The sequence below is a fragment of the Sitophilus oryzae genome, unplaced genomic scaffold (assembly GCF_002938485.1).
Source record: "Sitophilus oryzae breed Bouriz unplaced genomic scaffold, Soryzae_2.0 scaffold_1000_pilon_pilon, whole genome shotgun sequence".
NCBI classification, from domain to species: Eukaryota; Metazoa; Arthropoda; class Insecta; order Coleoptera; family Curculionidae; genus Sitophilus; species Sitophilus oryzae.
In genome coordinates, this window is record NW_022145617.1 from 2297323 (window position 1) to 2321069 (window position 23747).

The 23747-nt window shown below is 32.1% G+C and overlaps 1 protein-coding gene across 1 annotated transcript; it reads left to right on the top strand.

Annotated features, from left to right (window-relative positions):
* The first annotated feature begins 1159 nt into the window (after positions 1-1159).
* On the top strand, positions 1160-23019 carry LOC115879447. Its single transcript, XM_030896335.1, has 10 exons — positions 1160-1401; positions 15031-15213; positions 15400-15568; positions 15622-15930; positions 16877-17613; positions 17670-17878; positions 17981-18253; positions 18876-18990; positions 19334-19475; positions 22705-23019. The coding sequence occupies exons 1-10, from the start codon at positions 1180-1182 to the stop codon at positions 22836-22838; spliced, it is 2493 nt and encodes an 830-aa protein (XP_030752195.1). The 5' UTR covers positions 1160-1179; the 3' UTR covers positions 22839-23019.
* Positions 23020-23747: the final 728 nt, after the last annotated feature.

Genomic DNA, 23747 nt, shown 5'->3' on the forward strand with positions numbered 1-23747 from the left:
ATTATTTTCAATAAATTAAAAATATACAGGGTGTCCCATATAAAAAATCATTTCAATCAACATTTTCTGTTGATAATTCTTAAATTATTAATTTTAAAAAAATTATACTTAAACCATTAAATTCTACGTGAAAAGGTGCTTTGAAAATGTTTTCATAAAAATACAACATTTTCCATAGCAAAAAAGTTACAGCGATTTGTTAAAAATGCATATTTTTTAAAAACACCCCGTAACTCCGAAACGGTTACAGATATCGATATGCGGTTTTCACCATCATGTTTTTGACAAAAATTTAGCTCCAGACACCGATATTAGTTTTCGTCTATCTCCTATAGAAAAGGGTGTTTCCATTTAAATGCGTCGAATTTGACCCACCCTGTACATACCTTCATACTCTAAATTTGCATATAAACAATTCCCAAGTTTTTTTATTCTAGGCTACAGATGCCCGACGCACTATTGCCGGACCCTGTATAATCACTGAAACCGTTCTATGATCTATGATATTTCGAATACAGGGTGTTCCAGAAATAAATGCAAATATTTTAACTGATAGTATATTTCGGTCACAGAAACACGCCTATGACTTTTTTTTACGAAAAAAAATTGTTCAAATTTTATATATTTTTATACTTTTTCAGGAGAATTTTAAAAAACTTTTTAGTGCCACTTGTTAACTCTTCCGCCGGTTATCGCCAGCGGTTCTCAAAATGTCGATTTGTTATTTTTTTAAAAATTTCAAAGTTAAATAACTCGGTTATTTTCAATTTCTTTTAAAAATGGTAAAGAGAAAAGATGTTTCTTTTGACCAGATATCTACCATCTCTTAAAATATCGGCACTTATTTCTGGGAAACCCTGTATAATAGGTCTTGACAAATTTGAGAAAATATACAAAATAAATATATTTTTTTCATTTCCCGCAACTTTTTTAAATCAACATAACGAATATTTCTGGAACAAAAAGTATAAATCTCAAAAAAAAAACGAAAAGGTTTGGAGAGACGAGTCATCTACCTGATTATACACAAAAATATTTTAATTACGGTACCAATTAAGATTGAAAATGGCGTGTGACCAGCCACCTAGCTTGTATTGTGTGTCTTCTTTTGTCTATCCGTGAAACATCCGAACATCGACGGCCAGTGCCAACTGAGACACCGCTCGGGCTCTAGCTAACATGCTATCGCAGTACTATTACGCGTTTTTGGTGGTACCGACGTTTTTTTGTGCCGGTTTTTGCCACGAAGAATCGCACTGGCAACCAGCGTACGACTATTACCATATAGATTTAGGTGATTTAGGGGGCCATCATGGGCATGGGGACCTGGAAGTCAAGACACCCCTGCCGAGGGATGTGATGGTAGATGTTATTAACGAGCTAGGGGTAAAACTGTTAGCGGTAAGATTAAAAATGGATCTAGATTATTTTATTTTATTTTATGGGGTCTAAATTCCGCAATAAGATTTTTGGGGCAAAAATCGCAATACAGGGTGGCACCTCTTATACGACGCGTAGGATCCAAGGAGGAACGACAGTTTGTATTGATATTAAATTTTGTGAGAATTTGTAGGCTAATTTAGAACATTTTTTAAAAATATGTAGAGCTCTACAGGGCGTCCACAAAAAAACTTACAAATTAAAGTTGTGTTTTTTGTAACGGAACATGCACCATATACCGGGTGCGTCTCCAAAGTGCCTCACCCCTATAACTTTTTTAATTTTTTAGATAAAAAAACGAGATTTGGTACGTTAGTATATGACATAAATTAGGATTGATTGACGTATTCAATTGTTTAAGTCACTTCCTGTTTCACCGGAAATGACTAGAACTTTTATTCAATAGAAAATGACATTCTAAATAGAACCACGTCTATGTCAAAAACGCTAACTTTTAATCAAGGAGCCTTGGAAAAATAGATTTGATCGTATAATGTTTATAGTGTCTTGTCCTGGCCAGTTAGAAAATGCTCAAATCGTATTTTTAATCATATCTTAATTTTTTTTAAATGGAACCAGGGTGGCTCACTAGTATCTTTAGAAAAAGCATTTTTTTACGAATAATTTGATACCACACATTTGGTATTTCGAGTCAAATTTTCGTTACGAACCGCAAGTTATAATTTCAAATAAACCATATGCGAAAATGTCAAAAGTTGACATATGATATATCATTTTATTCAGAGTGTTATTTTCTATCGAATAAAGTAAAAAAAATACCGAGGGTGCCATTTAAAAATCAAAAGTTGTAGTCATTTCCGGTGAAACAGGAAGTGACAAAAAACAATTGAATACCGTCAATTAATCCTAATTTAAATCATATACTAACCTACCAAATCTCGTTTTTTTAATTGAAAAAATAAAAAAGTTATAGGGGTGAGGCACTTTTAAGACGCACCCGGTATATTAATTGATTTTCCCAGTATGTTATTCCGATATTATTGGGGAATTTATTAATTTTTATGAAAAAATGTCAGTAAATTATTATTATTTGAATAAATCTAGGTGGTTGTGATATGTCTGACGTTACTTCAAAATAGTCGTCAAATTAGTCCAACTTTAACAACTAGTTATGATTTTGTGCCAATTGAAATGAAAAAAATTCTCAAAAATTTGCCTAACCAACTTACCCTACAGCATAGATAACTGATATGATTCTATTAATTGGTGAATGCACACTGCATTCACCATTGGGTATATCATAGTGGGTATATCACAACCACCTAGATTTAATCAAATAAAAAATAATTTTCGGTCAAAAAAACTCAAAAATCCCTCACTCCATTAATGGGAGTTAATAACATTTTCTGATTAAAATTAATTAATTAATTTGTGTAATTATGTCGTTCGTATCTACTTGAAGCAATTCGTTTTGGAAATTATTAAAATGTACCATACTTATCCTACGCATTTCGTCTGTTATAGTAAAATAGGTACTACTTAGGTATTAGTTTCAGTTAAAACAAAATTTAAAAAACGGCACGTATAATTTCATTTCCGCTCGTTAACAATAATATGCACAAAACGGAATTAGTCGTTTTATAGTTGGTACCAAAAGTGGGCTGGAACTAATGTTTAAAATCGATGCCTTTTGCATCATTAGATGGACCTTTAATATGTATGTAGATAACAGCTTTTAAACAAATTAATCGGAACAAAACAAAACTACACTCAGATGCAAAAAACGCAACGGAAACATTTTTGGTCTAATTTAAAATTGATATTTTAGCAAACTGTATATATATATATATATATATATATATATATATATATATATATATATATATATATATATATATATATATATATATATATATATATATATATATATATATATATATATATATATATATATATATATATATATATATATACTAAAAGTTTATAAATACTAAAGTTTATAATAAACTGAGTTTATAATTTTTATATATTTATTTATTAAAAATTTTTAAAAATATAATAAATAAATATATAAAAATTATAAACTCAGTTTATTATAAACTTTAGTATTTGACTTATTATAGAGGGTAAATCGAAGAGTTTTTTTACTCTATCTTTAAAACACCCTGTGAAATAATTTCGTGAGCAAATTTTCCTAAAACATCATTTTTCAGTCAGAACCATGTACTAAATATTTTATTTTTTTGACTCATGTCAACGCAAGCGTTGGTTAATTTTTAAGAGCAAAATGAACTTGCCACAATTTTTGATATTATTCTTCATAATGACGAGGTGGCTTTGGTGACTATTGTTGTGTATGACTGAATATGGTTCTTATTGTCGAAGATTGTGCAAAAGTCATTGATCTTGTTGAAGATGGCCGAAATTATAAATATTCGCTTGGTCCTTGAAGAAGAATAGAATGTAGAATGTAGAATGAGTAAGGGGGGGGTTAATTACTGCGACCTTAAAGATCGATTGTGCCCCCTTCCTTGAGTCATCACACAATCTATAACTTATCATACCACTGTTGTAGAGGGGACAGGGTATTTCCCATCCTCCTCTGACAACAGTTCTTCCTCCGAGTGTACACACCCTTTCACGGTTGGAGTTTGACCCTCGGTGCCGCTTTTCACAGTCGAGGAGCTTGCCACCGGCTGAGGAACCCGTGAGGTGGAAGCTGGAGGATCTGTCTCCATTTTCTCCACCTCTTTAACTTGGTCTCTCCTTAGACCTGATACCGGTGTTATCCCGTATCTATAATAGAGGATATGTCCCTCTTTCTATATTGCCTCCTTGGATTTGATGTCAATTCCTATTGTGAGGACCTGACCATGACCCTCCTCCCTCGAGTTGATGACTCGCCAACTCGATGTCCTTATATTGAAGTTCTGACCTTGGATAAGGCTCAGCAGGTAGGCATGGGCGCCGGAAGAATGAAATTTAGGGGGGGCAAGGTAAAAATGAATAAAAAATTGAAACACATTCTACTGTTTCAGTGATCCAGGGGGGGGCAAATGCCCCCTCTTGCCCCCCCTATCCGGCGCCCATGCAGGTAGGTGGTGTCTTTCCCCTTGCTCCTCGGCCTTTTCTCCCTTCACTGCAACCAGTCCCGGCTCTTGCCAATTTTTAAGCTTAGATACAATTTCCACCAACCAATTCGCCGATTTTTGAAATACACAATCTATGAAGATCATGCCCGAAAGTGTATCCCCGCAAATGCAGCTGACCCACATTTTGTAGATCGTTGTGTTGCGATTGATGACTCTTCTAGAGACTTTGCTGGTCGGTGGTCATTTGTATACTTAGTTATTACAGGTATTTTTTAATATCCTTAGTTCTGTTAGTGTTACTAATATTTATTAAAACCAAGCTTCTATCGATACTTTTTAACGTTTTTTTTTTATATTTTAATATAGTGTTCTAATCAGTGTCGATATGACATTATGATAATAGTCACCAAAGCCACCTCCTAATATTAAAAAATAACATCATAAAGTAATAATAGTTGAAAAAATTGCAAATTGTTGGTGGCAAGTTCATTTCGCTCTTAAAAATTAACCAAAGCATGTTTTAACATGAGTCAAAAAAGAAAATGCTCAGGAGACATGGTTCTGATCGGAAAATAATGTTTTAGGAAATGTTACTCACGAAACTATTGCACAGGGTGTTTTAAAGTTATGGTAAAAAAACAACCCTTCAATTAACCCTTTATAATAAGCCAAATACTTAAGTTTATAAAAAGCTGAGTTAATGAATTAAAGTTGATATATTTATATACAGTCTGCTATTCTAGACTAGTGTGGGACTGTGTGCGTGCTCTGAATACTTTGGGCGAACGTAGCACTGTTACGTTGGCCGGGGTGCCAGGGCACGAGGGTCACAAGGGTAACGAAAAGGCAGATGAAAGGGCCAAGCAAGGCTCATCAGTGCCATTCATAGGCCCAGAACCCTTCTGCGGCGCTGCAAAGGCGGTCACGGAACGATGAGTGGCCAACAAATCTCTAGAATGGTGGAGAAACTCATCAGGGCAGAGACAGACGAAAAGGTTCATTGTAGAACATTCGCCAAAATTCACGGTAGACTTGATACGCAAGGACAGAAAGACAGTCAAAGCTGTAGTAGGTCTACTAACAGGGCATTGTAAGCTAAATAGGCATCTAAAGCTGATGGGATTGACAGACGAAGCTATGTGTAGGTTCTGCCAATCTGAAGAAGAAACGTCAGAACACATTTTATGTCGGTGTGACAGCCTGGCAAATGTGCGGTTCCCGATAATAGGCAATGATAGGCCATTGCCAAGGAGCTACATGGAGGGTTCAGTCTCCAAGTTGCTAAAATTTGTGAAAAGGATAGGAGTGGAGAATGTAATCTAAGGATCAGAAGAGGACCACAATAGATCTGAGAAGGTCGCAGTGGATCAGGCCGAAAGCCACCTCTAAGAATCTAATCTATACAGTTTGCCAACAAATTCATGAAAATAGGGCAAAAAGTAAAAAAAATATAACACTTTAAACTTGACGAAAAAATGTTCGTTTTTGTTGCGTTTTTTTGCATCTGAGTGTAACATTTCAGCTCATTCTAAATCATATTCCAATAGAATATAAAATTCTGCATACGACAAGTAGGTATAGTTTGGATTCTTTTAGACTTTTATTATTATTCTTTTAAACGGTGTTGCCACTCGCACTGTTTTTTTTTAACTTTAAGAGTCTATTACGCTGTACTTTCGGGTGGCTCTCAGGGGTCGGGTAAAGCGGGTGTGTGGCCAAAAGAAAATATATTGTATTTCAGAAATCTGCCTAAGGCTTAGCCAAATCCTATCGTGTTAAGTCACATCCAAAATTCCAAACACGCGTGCTTTCATTACGGCTTGATTAAGGTTTGCAGAGCTTCAGCATTTGCCATAAAATAGCTAGCAATTTGTTACAAACCCATATAAATTATACAAAACTTAAGTCTATTTCCGTATTCTAACGGAATTTTAAATTATGTCTTTATTTTCGAGAAAATTTAGTCCAAACATAAGAAATATTTTGTTGATGTTTGACCATCAAAATCATAAAAAAAAAGAAGTTGTCTAAAAATGTGCTACAATACGGATATAGTATAATCCTTTATCTTTAATTTCTTCTTGATTTGTGTAAAAATACCTAGCCAGTTTTACATAAAACGTTAAATGCTGAACACTTATTTTGCTACTTTTTCGGACTAGTGACTCTTAAGACAAAATAATCTGAACTCGAATCTGAACTACTATCTACCCGTCAAATTTCTGTGGTATTTTACAGTTTGCTTTTGTGGATATCTATTTATTTATTTATAGCAAAAAACTAATGGTAGTGCAAAAAGGTAATTTAGAATAGCGTGATGATCCGTTTCTGCATAAAACAGATGATGAAACCCATGCCCGTATAAAATTGCTAGATTATGTATTGTTGCTGTCGTTCGTTGAATTTTTTTACCGTTTTTGCAGTATTTATATCGAAGTATAGAGACAGAAAAAGGATAGAAATAATGGTAATGATATAGACATATCGAGATTTATCCACAAATATGTGTATTTATGTAAGAGTCAAGGTAAAATTCAGTTAATTAGGATTATGTAATGTAATCATTTTTTTTGCTTAATGATGTTTTTGACTACCTTTTTAAAATTCGAGAATTTCAAACTTATTAATATTTACTATAATATGAGGCGTCAAGTTGCAAAACCCGCCTTATCCATTTTTTAAAGGTATATTAAGAGTCCATTTCACTAATCCGAAAAAGTATATGTGTTAATTGATATCTTTTTTATTCAAATGTATCCTCCGAAGTTTTATTTTTCCACTGCTTTAGTTTTTACATCCACATGGTCACTCAAAAGACCTATTTCAGCAAATACGAATTTGCATCTTGCACATCGTAACAGCCCTGGCATTTCTTTCCAGCTTTTTTGGTACTTTTAGTAACTCGATCCCACTTCTGATGTCAGAATGTAGTACGTATTTTCCTAAATAAAACATTGAATTTCCTTCATAACTCCTTTATTCCGTCGTAGTATTACATAAGAGCGACACATATTGTGAAAAAAACTACGCTCGAGAATATTTCTCGAGCGTAGTTTTTTTCCCAACCTGTCAATATCTAGGATCATTCTCTGAACTATAAAGATCTAAATCTCACATCTATTATTTAAAACATATTTTTAATATTAAACCTATTATATCCAAGCTTAAACAATTAAATAATTACTCTTGCCTACTATTATTTTTACGATGCTATAATTTCCGCATTATTTACAATTATCAAGTAATTTCTAGAAGATAATCACACTTTATTGAAATATTTTCGATTACAGCACAATCCGGAGTTTAACCATAGTTTTTTATTACAAATAATTAATCTTCATACAATTTTATGACACCCGTATTTTTTTATTTTACTTCAATTTCATCTCAAGTATCACGGTTTGCCACCAGGTACAAAGGTAAATAAAAACCATTTTTCTAAATGTATTTTAAAGTAGATATAAAATTAATTGTAAAATAAAACTTAAGGAACTTACGTTAAAATGATCTTCACAGCAAAATCTCGTACTTTTGCTGACATATTGTTGTCTTCCCGCTTTAAACCAGGCTCTTCGACGGCTTTCATCCAAAGGAACTGTTATAAAAACTTTTTCTGGAGAGCTTTCAGAGTTATTTAGACATTCCTTCACAAATCAATCTTTAACACCCTTCATTACAAAAATAATAAAGAGGGTACAATAAAACAAAATTGAAAACTCAAAGTATTTAACGCCAAACGCCAAATCCACAAAATACAAATCTAACCTCGAACCCTGGAACGCCTCGAACATCCGAACAACTTTGGTAGTGTTTAGTGCTTCGATAAAAATGGCAGTAACCTGTTAATTATAAAAATTTAAGTTTTAATTTCTAGTAGTAAAAAATATAAAAGTAAATTTAATATTGGGGTAATAAAGAATAATCCCACATAAAAACGTATTTTTAACGATCTTAATAAAAATAGAAAAATCTAACGTTTAAGATATATGGTGTAAATACGGTAGCAGAGAACTAGACACGCCATAATATTATTCTTCAGAGACTCGCGCCCTCTGTCAACTATTCAGTCAAATGCTAATAGGTGACGTCGCAATTTTTTACGCGTCATTTCAAACCAGTGAAATTTGTATTGAATTTGATTTATTATTTATTTCTGAATTGTAACTTCGTTGCATTTCTTTTTGTATTGAGGGAGTACTTTTTAGTCACTTCATTTGAATTTTATATTAGAAATAACAAAAATTTACTATGGTTAAACACCGGATTTACACCATTTACAGTATATAAAACAGAATAAGCAATAAAAAAGCGCTACTTGTGTCTTTTAGTAGGGATTTTTGAAAGAAAAAATCCTTCATGGTGTAATTAGATTTTTAATCCGATGTTTTGTGTTCCTCCGTAATGAGCGATATGTCGTATTGACATTAGACCTTTATGGGACACCGTGTATATAGAAAATAAACTAAATATTTGCTTAAAACTATTATAAAACTCTTATAGTTTTAATGCAACATGCAACATAACTACCATCCTATTGCAGCGTCTAATTGCATGCTCAATTTTGTGTAATTCTTTACCTGCATCGAAGTACATCAATTTGTTTAATGCGATTTAATAGACCCTTTCAATTAAAGTTATTTAATTCAAGGAGAATGAATCTCTACAATTTGTTCTCAATAATAAAGGAGTTTATATTAAAATCTATTATAAGTCTTTTAATTTAAATTAAAAGATTGTTAGGTCCAAGTTATCCCTACTAGTTTCCTAATATCATGGTCCCATCTTAGGTTTGGTCTTCTTCTAGGTCTCTTAATTCCTCGTGGATACCATGCTGTAATTTTTGTGGTGCATCAGTTGTGAGTTTTTATTGTTAATCTAAGGTTGTGAGTCCTTCTTGCCAGGTGACCTGCGCAGTGCCACTTGAGGGATTTGAATCTGTGAATGACATCTATTACCTGGGTTTTTTGTCGTATCCAATCTAATTTTTTTAAGGTCTTTCTTTGTTATTATCAGCATATACTTTGATAACTATATAGTAATATTTTACTAGTACATATATGTATTACTTCTATAGCAAAATAAAAAACAGCCTAGGTATACGTTCCATCGAGCGTTGTGTGACCTGCTATCCTGATGATGTCGGTTTTAAGTGTCTATGAGAACTTGAGCTGTGTATTAGTTGTCCGAAATACAGGGTGAGATCCCTACGATGTTCTTGATGAAATTTAACTTGTCTATGTCTTTAATATGTCTTGAAAACCGTTCTCTAAAAAACGTAAGTAACATTTACCCGTCAATGTATCCTCGAAACTGTATGGCCAAGAAAAGTTAAACTAATAATTCTACACGCTTTTCTTCATTTGAAAATTTATATTTACAATTTATGTTTATTTTAATTTACAACGTTTGGATGTGACAGTTTCACATTTCTGAGAGCAACGACGATTGAACTTGTTTCCATGGCTAACTATGTGAAATTAGTCAAGAAAGATAAGAATTGGCTATAACTCAGTAATTTTGTGAAAAAAAAACATATTATAGTTTATATCGCTGAAAAGCTTAAAAATGGCGCTTTTTATGAAGTCATGGCCAACTATGGTTTCCATTTAAAAAACATATGTTTGTGTCATATATCAAAAATGACAGGCTTTAGAAAAAACGGAGAACACAAACTCATTAGGGATGTGATTATCTACAACTTTTATCTGAAAACTTTTTGTCTAAAATGGATTATAATGGAATTAGAGACAATTTTTAAAATAACCAAAATTTGTTTTTTTGTCGAAATATAACTTTTTCAAAAATCTAAAAGGCGCATATTTATGAGGCCACGAAACTGCAATTCTTTCCCCATTTAACCGACTCTCTATCTCCAGTAGTTTCCGAGATACCCATAGAGAACATCGTAGGTAACTCGCCCTGTATATGTATGATGTCTATATAATATACCTTAAGTCTATATAACTATTTCTCGTAAACCATGAGAGGTGAACTTAAGAATTTTCTTTTCTTCTTTCAAAGACGATTAAATTATAAGGTCGAGAGCAACGAGTGCGTGTAATTTATTCCTTTTTGTTACGGTTACGCCTCTATGGTTTTTTTCGCATTGTCATAGAAATGACATAAGTACCTGGTAAGTAGTCAAGTCAAGTAGTTTCAGCAGTGGCAGAAATAAACATACCGGATGATTTTTTAAAACAGTTCAACCCCAAAACTTTTTTATTTTTTTTAAGTAAAAAAACGAAATTTGGTATATTAGTATATGACATAAATCAGGGATTGATTGACTTGTTCAATTATTTACAACCACTTTCTGTTTAAACGGAATTGAACAAAAATCAAATTAGAGTTATTCTACTTTGAAATTAAAAAATATATATATATATATATATATTTTTTGTGTAAATTTTGGGAACCACTCTTGAACCACTGGATCTTTTCTGGGTTATCTTGTATTTTACTAACAGCTAAAAAAAATTACAAATTTTTAATTTTTTTTTCGTGAAAAAAAATTAAAACCTTGTAGATGCGTCCGTCTTTTGGGACCGACTTAATGCGCATTGTTTAATTTTCGGGTTGATGATCTTACCGCTGCCAAAGATTAAAAAAGAACCGCTGTCCAACAATGGTAGTTCCGCACCTTGCTTATATCGATTCTTCACACCTATAATGAATAATTCAAGTAGTACCATCTGGATTTATTAATGCTCTTGTTGTTTTTATCAAAGGAATTGTTGGCGAATTTGTCATCACATAGAAAAAATAACCCGCGACTGTTATTCAAGAAAGGAAATGGTATAAAAAAAAACGTATAAAAAAGAGCGATGCGTATATAAGTACAATTGTTTTGTGATTGAACGGTTTTTTAAGATCAGTTTGAATTTTTCCTATTTAAAAAAAATATTCCTTCTATTCATTCCTTTATTCCATAAAAGATTTGTCATAGACTTGAAATTAATATACAAAAACTTCGACGACTTTCTTATGGCAGAGACAGAACGACGATTAGTATCTCGGTAATCGTAGTAGATACGAACAAGCTTAAATTGGGACAAAGTTGCGCTTTGCGATGTACAATGTACAACAAGATGATATCAAAAAAGTTTTAAAAATTTCAAGGATTGCTGAGTTTTTTGAAAAAAAAAGATTTTTTTGAAAATCAATTTTATTTTTTCCTGTCGTTACTTTTTAGCAAATCAAAAAACTAATTATATATTCTCATAGCCACTTTATTAGGGCTATCTAATAGTATTTTTAAATTTTCAAATTAGCTGATAATTTGTGAAATACAGAGGCCAACTTAATTTTTTTTAATACGGACCTGCATTTTTTATTTCTGGTTTTAAAAAAACTCAGTCTCCTGAGTACAATGATATGCCACACTTTATACTTTTTTTTGTTTTGGGTACCTTAACAACAACAAAACTATTTAATTATATTTAAAATAATTTTAAGTTCGACTCTGTTTTTTTAAATTATTTAATCTGATAACAGCTCGGACAGTGTAGCGTGCCGCTTTGATCTTTTTACGCTGGATTTGCGATTCGAAAGAGGGCGAACACTAGAGCGGCGAGCTCTTCCGCCACAACCAATAGCCGCGTAAGCGGCAGGCAGTCCAGAGATGTATTAAAAAAATTTTTACACGTGACGTAAAAAATTATTCGACTGGTGCTAGAACATAATTTAGATACACGTTTTTTAAATTGTTGACTTTAAATAAATATGCATTCTCAAAGAAAAACATTTAAAAAACAAATTAATTAATTTATTTCTAGAAATAACAGCAAAATGAAATAGGTACATTGATTACTTATAGTTATTTACGAATGTTTCCAAATTAGGAGCTTTCGGTTTTTGTTTGCTATATTTAAGTTCTTATTAATATTCTTTTGAGGTATTAATAAATTAACTTTTGCGTATAATTTTAACAAAAAATACATTATAGGAAAATTTTGACAAGGATGGTTGAATTTATCTAATTGTCTGAAATAATTTAACGAATTTACATAATATATTTTCATTTAAGGAAAGTTCTTCAAAATTGTTCTGATAAATTTTATAAAAAAACTTTTTTAAAAACAAGTTTTTATTTAAATACACTAAAAAGAATAAAATAAACTTTTTCTTTAAAACTTTTATTATGAACTTATAACGTCATTACACAATTTTAATATTAATATATAAAGGCTTGTCGCAAGATTTGAGTGTACAGTTGCACTCATAAAAATCTGGTACGACAAGTTTATCTTGTAATTCCTGGTCTAGTGGTCTATCATAACACAAACTTTCAAAATGAGACAGGGTAGACACAGGTTTTAGTTAATTTACTTGTTTATCGATGTAGAGAAATCTCGCGACAAGCTTTTATATAATATTAAAATTGTGTAATGGCGTTATAAGTTCATAATAAAAGTTTTAAAGAAAAAGTTTATTTTATTCTTTTTAGTGTATTTAAATTTAAATAAAAGCTTGTTTTTAAAAAAAGCTTTTTTGTAAAATTTATTTTCTACTTTTTAGTTATGCCGGTTTCTCAGTGCCACACATTTAAACTCAATTTTTTTCTTAAATAACTTTCTATGGACATCCTAATAATATGTATATCGATTTTCATTAAAAAAGGAGAACTTAAAAAAAACGACAGCTGTCAAATTTGACAGTTCAAATGTGAGACAAATAAAATGAAAACCGACTATGGGGTAGGGGGCATCCAATATATCGATTTTTATCACATTCGGACAAATTTGAAATTTTTTTGACAGCTGTCAAGTTTGACAACTAATTTTTTTTCTTTTATTTTAGCCCATGGCCATCATCGATTTTTATCCAAATCGGACAACTTTGAAATTTTTTTGACAGCTGTCAAATTTGACAGCTCAAATTTTTTTTCTTTTATTTTAGCCCATGGCCATCCTATATATCAATTTTTATGAAAATCGGTTGACTTTGAAATTTTAACATGTCATTAAACTGTCATTTTTTCAAGATGGCCGTCCATATATTTTTTTCATATGTATATACCCACAATATACCTATATATATAATTTTAGCCCGATCCATTCATAAATAGAATTTTAAAAAATCAAAAACCTCAAAAATGCCGCCATTTTGACAGCTGTCAAAAATTCGGGTCATGCCTTGCAAAAAATATATTGTCATCGGGTCTGAACCTACATGCCAAATTTCAATCTCCTACAATAAAAGGAAGTGGTTCTGATTTGCCCCGCAAAAACATACATACATACATAGATAGTTACATACAAAGCTTATAAAAATAGCCTTCAATAAGGACACTAAATAAAAAAATGGTCACTTGGCATTAGCAAGCCTCCAAATAAGTGGTCTTTATCGTTTTGAAAAGCTCTAAAGTGTGAATACTTTTGAATTGAATTGAAAATTAAACAGACTATATTTTGAATTATTTCCATAATTATTTGTGTAACCAGCAGCCGCACATCCCGGAAAACCTTTTCCCATTCCAACAATAAAAATAAAATTGAAATAAAAGCACAAATACCTATGGTTAAATATAAGAAAAAATCGAATTAAAATCTTCCGTAATACGGCCCTACTCGTCACCGGTAGAGGTTATGCATCGACTGAATGTGGCTGACTCGCTTAATTCAGTTAAGCATCGTTGGAGTGGGGCGTTTTAAATTCGAGCGTGGGAAAAATTGGCGAGTGTCTAAGCTATATTATTCTGTAAGCTGTGATCTGATTATATTCATCCCAACAATATTGAGCAACGCTAATTAACATTGAATAAGGAAAATCAAGCCAATTGAAAGATTCAAATAAATAATGTTAAGGTCAGCAATTTAAAGATATTATTTTTAACTTTTTTTATTGTGAATTTGAAATCTCAGTACGCGATCTAATAATATACATAATATTAATCGTAATTATTATAAATAAATCAACTTCTACAAACTAGTTTCTAATGCTCTACATGTTCCAAAGAGTTACAACCCTCTCTATTACACAAATTTATTTTTCGTTCAATTTTATTTATAGCTCTTTGAACTTTCTTATACCTCCGAAAGCATTTTGTACTCCTTATTGTTAATGTTGAGATATATTGATTTCACTTTTGCAAATGATAATGTAAATAAATGTCCCCCGCCCCTTTGCGACAGGTCCAGGAACCTGGTCATTGTTAAGTTTGAAAGCTTATCAATATTGTAACGATGAATAGATTAAATATTTAAAAAAAGACAGAGCCGGACTTGAAATTAGTTTAATTAATAATAATAAATAAAATGCACATATGCAAAAATAATAAATAAAATGCACATATAAAATATAAATGCACATGTAATCCGTGCACTTGCAGCTCACGGTTGGACTTATCAGCGTCTGATTGGGACTTTTAATTTAACAAGCTACAAAAATAACATTAGAGTGCAATATTAAAAACAATAAATTTAAGTAGACGATGTTTTTCGTATTTCTTTAATGAAATGAGATCCTTTATATTAATCTGCTTAAGAGAATGCGTAATCTGTTTAAGAGAAGTACAATGACAGCTGTTCTTTTACAGATCCACAACGAGCACAACGAAAACAACATCGGCATTTCACCCTATGGAGCCCTTAGTGTGTTGGCAGCTTTAACAGAAGGCATCCAAGGAGATGCAGCTAGTGAAATAGTTTATGCAGCTCACATTCCAAAAGACAAACACATCATGAGGGTAGGATTAAGGGACATACATCGCCATTTGAAGGTAAAGCATGATCTAAACTGTATCACATTTGATCAATTACTCCAGAATGAAATCATCCAGTGTTGTCATCCCTGTCTACATATTTTCATCCAGTTTGATGTTTCACATCCCACATACTCTCACTGTCTACTATTTCGTGAGCCGAATGTAAAACACCCTGTAGATATAAATTTTCTTATATTTTAGAGTTACTTTATCCCCCCGGAAGGTTTTTTAGCTGGTCTCACGCTTAACCTTAACAACGTAACACTCCGTAGCGAATATGAAGATGTTTTAAGATTTTATGGGTTTGATTATGGATCATTTAATAATGCCTTATATCCAGGACCCTCTACAACACCCGCTCCATCAGCAGGTTGAGTTAAAAACATTAAAAATAAAAATTTCGTAAAAATAGTAAAATTTTAGAAAATATAACTACACTAGGAACTACATTAGGCGTTTCTGAAGGAGCTACAGAATTGAATGGAGATGAAACAACTACCGTTAAAGCAGTGAATAGATTAGGCAGTCCCATGCGCACTACACCTAGTGAAGAAACTACTATAACTACAGTATCAACTACAACAGAAAATTTAGCACGAACTACACCAGAAACAACTGTGAAACTTACAGAAGTTCCATCTGAATTAACAACAAAACTATCAGAAGAAACAACAACAAAAAGTTCATTAGAAGTTACTATGAGCACTACTCCTACTCCCACAACTTCAACAGGTAAATATTTAGTCTTTTATTTCTTACTTAATTACGAAATTAATTTGCCATAATTACCTCTACCTTTTATAAGTAACAACCATGAAATGAAATATAGATTTTGAGTAATAATATAATGAAAATGGACACTCATATAACTCCGCTATTAATTTATTTGCATCATTAATGTCACATATATAAAAAAAATACAAGAGAGAACAGTTTCATCGACATCCCCAGTACAAGATTTTCCTGTCCCAGCCACTGATGGTATTTGTAATACAGGGTGTCCCAGAAATAAGTGCAAATATTTTAAGGAGTGGTAGATCTCGATAAAAGAAACATATTTTCTCTTTATCATTTTTCAAATAAGTCCAAAGTAACGGAGTTATTTTACTTTGAAAATTTAAAAAAATATATTCTTTGCTAAAATTTTGAGAACCACTGGATCTTTTCTGGATTTTCTTTCTTGTAAATTTAATCTAATACCTATGTTGCCATATTATCAAGAAATTATGGTTTTTCACTAAAAACTAAAAAAATTCCAAAAAAATTTTCAAAAATTTTAGAATTTTCAAATTTTTTTTTTCGCGAAAAAAACCTCATAGGCGTGTTTCTGAGGTTGAACTATACTACCAGTTAAAATATTCGCACTTATTTCTGGGACACCCTGTATAATATATTCCTTTTGGTAAATGGATTCTTTTTTAAGTGGAAGTAACGCTTGTCGTGCTTCTTCAGCTTTTTTTAATATTTCCTCCATTTTAATGGAAACGTACTCGAACCTATGCCGAATTCGTGCGAAAGGCGTTTTTTTGACAAAAAAAACTGAACTTGATTGACAACAAAAATCAATGTATAAAACATGTCATTTAACATGGCAACAAACAAAGTTCATACTAGCAGCCTTAATACAAATATACCGGAAGATTAATAAATGCAACATTAAATAAATAACATTTTATAGCAACCGAGAGTACTACGCAAAGTACCAGAACAACAATTGGCGACTCTGCACCACAAGAATCTACAATTTTGACAACAACGCAAAATATACTTCCCGCCAGTACAACTACAACACCTGCTATAACTACAACTACAGAAATAAACACTGTTACTACTACAGTTTTGCCTGAAACAACTACTACAGGCACTGAAGCAGTTACAGATTCAACAATAAAGGAGGCTACATCAGAAATTTCAAGTAGTACTGTAAAAACGAGTTTACCAACTGAAAATGTTGCGGATACAACTGAAACGGAGGTTTCTACAGTTGTATCAACCACTTCTTTGCCTACTACGACAATAAAAACAACTGTAACTGATATATTAACAACAATAACGGAACCTCCCAGTACAACAACAATGTTAACAACTACTACAGTTCCCATGACAGCCAAGGAAGAAATTATGACTACTCTAGAACCAGTTACACCCGCCAAAGAAACCACTCAAGTTACAACTGAAATTTTAACTGAAATGCAGACTACGTTACCCTCTACTGAAGTTACCAGTAAGGAAACTATGACTACCGTAACGGCACCAACTACCGAAGAAGTAAAAACAGATATTACTGAAGCTAGTACCATGACTACTGCTCCTGAAGGCAACCCAGAAACTACCCCACCTCCAGAACTACTCCAACAACTTCAAGACCTCCAAACTACCACTCCGTTCTTTATCGGAACTACTCCAGAGTTTCAGGTATACAGTTCTTTAATTTAAACCTAACTGAAGTTAAAAGAAGTTGAGTTTTTTAGGATATGGGGGATTTTGATCAAAATAATTTCGATTTCAACTATAATTATGACGCGAATGCTCAGTTTAATGGTACTGGTACTCAGGGAACTCCCTTATATGATGACGCCAATGCAGCGTTGCCAAATACTAATGATTTTCCGAATACTCCTGAAGGTTTTAACAGGAACTTTAGAAGAGTTAGATCAGTAGCAGATTATGTTTTTGCAAGGTAGTTATAATGTGATTTAGAAAAATAATTTTGCAGATAGATTAATTAAAAGTTAATTAACAAACATATACATTTAAATATGACGTTTAACATGATTTTTAGGTACTATGAACATAACAGCCATTACATTCCACCACACAAAAGGCCATATAGGCCATATTACAGGCCTGAAGAGCCTCTAACGTTCGCAGCTTATGGGAAGTACCAAGAACCAGGAGTTAACTTCATGAAGTACGATACAGTATTGCCTTTTTACTTTGTTCCAAATTTAAATGCTCTTGCCTTGAGTTTTCCTCTGGACAACACCAAATATTACCTTTTATTGTTACTCCCTGTAGATTTTAACGGAGTTGATCAGCTAATTTGTGACCTCAGGTGAGTCAGTATTGTTTATAAAACGTTTTAAAACTAATTTTATTGATATAGTTTGATACTAGTTTTGTTATACAAATGGGTGATTCAAATATATTTTTAAATCCAAATTACATATTTTCATTTTTTTGCTATAAATATATTTTTTTATATCTGTGGATTTGCCATATACAGGGTGGGTCTTAAATAAGTGCAAATATTTTCACGACTGGTAGATCTCGATAAAAGAAACATATTTTCCCTTTGCCGTTTTTCAAATAACTCCAAAATAACCGAGTTATTCAAGTTTTAGAAAATTTAAAAAAAATTGACTTATTTTTAAAAAAAATTGAGAGCCACCAGGATTTTTTCTGTATTTGCATCCTTTTTAGAGCCGTAACCATAGAGTAAAGTCGTAATCATGGTAATATCAGAGATTAAGAAACTATACCGTGGGAAATACTAAAAAGTTTTCTAAAATATACAGGAACCTTTAAAGGAAAATATACGATTTTCAACATATTGTTTTTGCGTAAAACTCATAGACGTATTTTTGCTCAAAATATACCACCCCAAAAAATATTTGCACTTATTTAAGACCCACCTGTATATTTGCATGGTATATACAGGGTGTAAAAAATTACAGGTTACACGGTAATTTGAGATTCATCTTGGAGAACTTACGTTTAACTCACGTGATAGCCACCATTCCTAGTTTTACTCTCAAAGGGTACGTTACTTTGACACCAACACTCCAACAGGTACTTATAGATACTTACTTTTTGTTTTCCCTGTATTATTATTAAAATTGCGATACACACACAACCGATATTTTCTAAAACATATCAGTTTTGTTGGACGATTCCCTTTTGCAACTTATATAGTGCCGCCATATCAGTAGTATGTGTAGGGTAATTAAAACCACAGCCCATTCCCGACCAGCCTGTCGATTTAGGATCAATTACGTAGAAATCTGCGTATATTGGGAACGCGAACTTGCAAAAGCAAGGCAAGATGACTGACTGGTATGGAGTAAGCTGTGATTAAAAAAAACACTTTAAAATGAATACTAAGAGTAATTTTAAGCAAAATCTTATGTTTAAGTTGGGTATTAGAAGGATTTTCGAACCAAGACAGGCCGATTTTTCACCGATGACCAATGTGACCGATATCTACGTCACAAACATCGAGCAAGCTGTCACTGTGACCATACGAAACTACTTGGATCCTTCAGCGGAGAATTACAGTGAGTATTATACCGTGTGATTGAAAGAAAATCTTCAGACTAGTAATAAATAAATTATAAGACAGTTATAAAAGAACGGGTGGAAGATTTTTTTGTCGCGGAGTGTACTTTTAGTTTTCTTGTAATGAAAAAATACATACTCATCATTGTTAAGTATTTTTTAAGCGCGGGTCATCAGATGTAAAGGTGTAACTCTTCCGCGCAAGGTTGATTACGTAAGTGATGCAATTAATCCAGCAGGCGCAATTTAACAAAAATGCCCGCCAATTGTTTTGTCAATCGACGGCAGTGGCGACTCGTCAACTACAGCCATACTCAGACAGCACATAATATCTTAAAGACGTCTTTTTTATATCTTAATTAGATCTTAACGCCTAAAGACTAAAATAAGACAACTTTTGGACATCATTTTAAAGATAGTCATAAGATGATGAAATAAAACATATTTAGGACGTCTCTAAAATTACATTAGAAATGATGAGAAATTTTAAATTAATTTTTTTCTATTTATCTCGTTTTTTTCTAGAGTAGGCGATATTCATAGAAAAGGAGAGTATAATCTGGTATAATATGACAGGAATATGATATTATCTTAAAAGAAATAAGAACATTATCCTGATTTAATTTATAGGCGCAAATATGACGATTGACAGGCGTGACAGTTATCTCCTGTGGTTGTGGTTGATGTTGATGTGAGGTTATGTGATCGAAAATCTCTGGAAAACCTCGCGGAAAATGTTTGTTCTTTTCGTTGTTGTAAGTTGTAAAAAGGCGCGCGAAACCGTTTGGCAAAGGGACGTGATATAAAGTTTCATCAGAGAATTTACCAAAATTTCATCATTAAAGCTGAACAAAGGAGTTAAAGCTGATATTGTAGGTAAGCCAAGTAAGTTTAAAACATTTAGATATTTTTGAACAATTATCTTATTTCTATATGATTCATATTTTAGATGCGCATGATAACACATCTGAAAATGTCCCTCCAGTGGTTGTCCAAGAAGAAAATACCAATACATAACGTTTCGGTCAGATATATCACTATTATAAAATGTTAACTGTTCACTTCATACTGGTCAGTGAGGTCATCTGAGAGAAACATACTTAATTTAAAAATTAAAGACAATGCCAGTCCAAGAAGATGTTTTATTTTATAATTCACCATTGTCTCCCATTTTCATTCATATTAAAAGACATCTTAAGTACATTGTTAAAATATATCTTAAACACATTGTACTCAAAACGTCTTAAAGATGTTGGGTTTTTTCAACATCAGACGTTATGGTAAGATGCCTTTAATACGTCTAAAGGCGAAAATAGACGTCTTTGAGATGTCAGTAAATGTTGTAACAAGTTGTCTTTAAAATGTCACTGTGCTGTCTGGGTAGATAGAGAAGATCGCGTATGTATTAATCTTTATAGGGTACGTAGTTTGCCAAAGAAGCAACGGTTAAGAACATAGAATATATATTTAAATGAAACAGTTATATCTTTTTAAATATAACGTACCTACCGAATTGTAGGTCTATAGTAAAAATTAAACATGTTCTTTTTACTCTTTTTAAAGCATGTAATTTCATTCTTTCTTTATTGAAGTGAAACTTCTTTACGCGCGCTGGGAGTAAAAATTCAAGGCCGTGACTCGACACGCGGGAGGAAAAGTGGTAAGGACAGACTACGGCTTAGAAAAAATCGTCCGATTTAAATGAAATTTGGTATGTCGATAGATGGGACCAAGGCCAATTTGACTGTGTACGACACGTGTCACTGTGACAGTTAGTTTTGACGTAAGAAATGTCAAAAGCTGAATCGTCCGATCCTGTGGTCCGATCGCGACCAAATTTGGTGGGTATCACAGGTGGGTATAGGCTATGTGAGCGACGGTGAACACGGTCCCATCCTGTAAAGTTGGATACGACGACGTTTCGTTTACATCTTCATCAGGGTGGGACTAAGGATTTGATATTGAAGAAAAATGTGGGTCGATTTCGGCATAATTGGGGACGGGCTACAGGATGACACCCTCGACGTTTCGAACCGATGCCTCTAAATGGACGAACTCATCAGGATTTTTCTTGATTACATGATTACGGGTCACTTGGAACCAAACTCAGCACGTGGATAGAGGTACCCGTATGTACAGACGGTCATGTGAATCAAATTATTTTATTAATTTTTTATTTATTACTTTTTCAACATTTCAAACTACACTTTTTCAAACATACCTTCAAATCCTTCAATTTAATAGTTGTTGGTAAGAAGTTTTACTTCAAATATGTGCACATAGTGCACACAATATTTTTTTATTAAAATTTACTTTTTAAAGTTTATTTTTTATTACCTACTTTTTTCTTGTTGTGGGTGCACGAATTCTCCTATTGACGAGCCGCCTCTGATCTACGGTACTTTTTGTGTGTACCTACCATCTGAAAATTGCGTAACGAGATTTAGTTCAGTGTTAAAATTCACGCTTTTTCTTTATGTTTGTTTCTAAGGTACAAAGTGTTTCTCACGTCAATTTTGTTAAGTGCCTCAAAAGACATTAAGCTTCATTCATTGTCTTCTGCGATTCAGATATCAGATTTTAATGTTATTAATTGTAAGAACTTATGATTCCAGTATTCATAATTCCGTCAAAATATTTTAAAAAAATCGGTACACTATAAGTACCATACGGTCGAAAAAAAAACTGCGTCAAAGAGGGCTGGAGAATAACAATCAATGATAATTTTGACGAGGTCAAGCTCTAGACGTCATTTACTTGGCTCGTACTCTTCTTTATTTTTTAATGGAGCTTGCTGCCGGTTGGCCTTAAAAAGTTTGTAAATTATTTTTATGAGTAAAAATGTTTTGAAAAATTGAAAAATGAGTTGAAAATTCGAGAATTTTTTTTTGGAAATAGATTTGTGTATCTGGATACGTTCTATTTTTTTTAATCTTTCTATAATTAGTATTAATGTTTTGGCAAATTTTATGTCAATTTTTAGTAAATGACGTCTATATAGAGATTACCCTCGCCAAAATTATCATCGATTGTCATTCCTCAGTCGTCTTTGACGCCGTTTTTTTCGACCGTATGGTACTTATACTTATAGTGTACCCAATTCTTAAAAATCTTTTCTTTTTTTTTAATTATTTTGATGGAATTATGAATACTGGAATCATAAGTTCTTACTTTCTTCTTATTTTTTTCGATAATACGGTATTACTAATAATAACTCTTATTTTTTAGAAAATTTACGAAGATATCCACCTGTACAGTTTAGAGCCGATCATCCCTTTCTGTACTTTGTCATGGATACAGAGTTGAATGTAGCTTTAATGGTAGGAAAAGTGGTAAATCCCCTAAACTCAAGAATAAGATAGCTGCCAAATGAACTATTTAAATATAAATATGTTTAATTTAATAAATTGTAAAGAAAATAATGTAAAATAATTGTTAAATTAATGTAATAAGTCATATAAATTTGATAAACGAAACATGGAATGTGAAAATCTATAATTATAGTTATGGATTTTAAATTAGGTAGAACTTGGAGAGTTTATACAAAATTGTATATAAATAAATATGTAGATTTAAATATAATAAAACATTTTTAATAATATAAAATGTTTTTATTTCAGTACATATAGTATTTTATTATAATTTTAACTAGGTATATTTCTTTTTACAACATATAACAACATACAAACATAAATTCTTATATATTCCTACCTAATTATTTTCCTTACAGATAAATATATCAATGTATTATCAAGTTTGGAAGAAAATATTTTTTTTTTATAATTTGTACAAAATGACTTGGCTTTAAGTTGTTGTTTGTTGCCTATTTTCTATATAAATTAATTATTCTACAGATAAAGATAAGTAAAAAAGTCCCTATAAGTTTATGTCCTAAAATACTTTGTTTCGGATATACAGGGTGTGTAGAAGTTTCATTTTTATTTCGATTTTTTCCAAATAATTTCTCAACTAACATCGGTATTTATATGAAAATTGGTATCTGCGTGTTTTTTCAAATGATAAATTTGATTTCCATGTCAATATGGCTCTTAATTGTAGAAAACGCTACCTAAATGATTTTAACCTGTTTTGAAGAGTAATAACTTTTCTTCCGTAACTGTATTAAAATTACCGAGTAAAAAATATACATTTCCGAAGTTTTTTTTACGTAAAAAAGGTCTCTTGGTAACAATCGCTACGCGCAACCGTTCTCAAGATATTTGGAATGGAAATTATATTTACAATAAAATCGAAATAAACATGAAACTTCT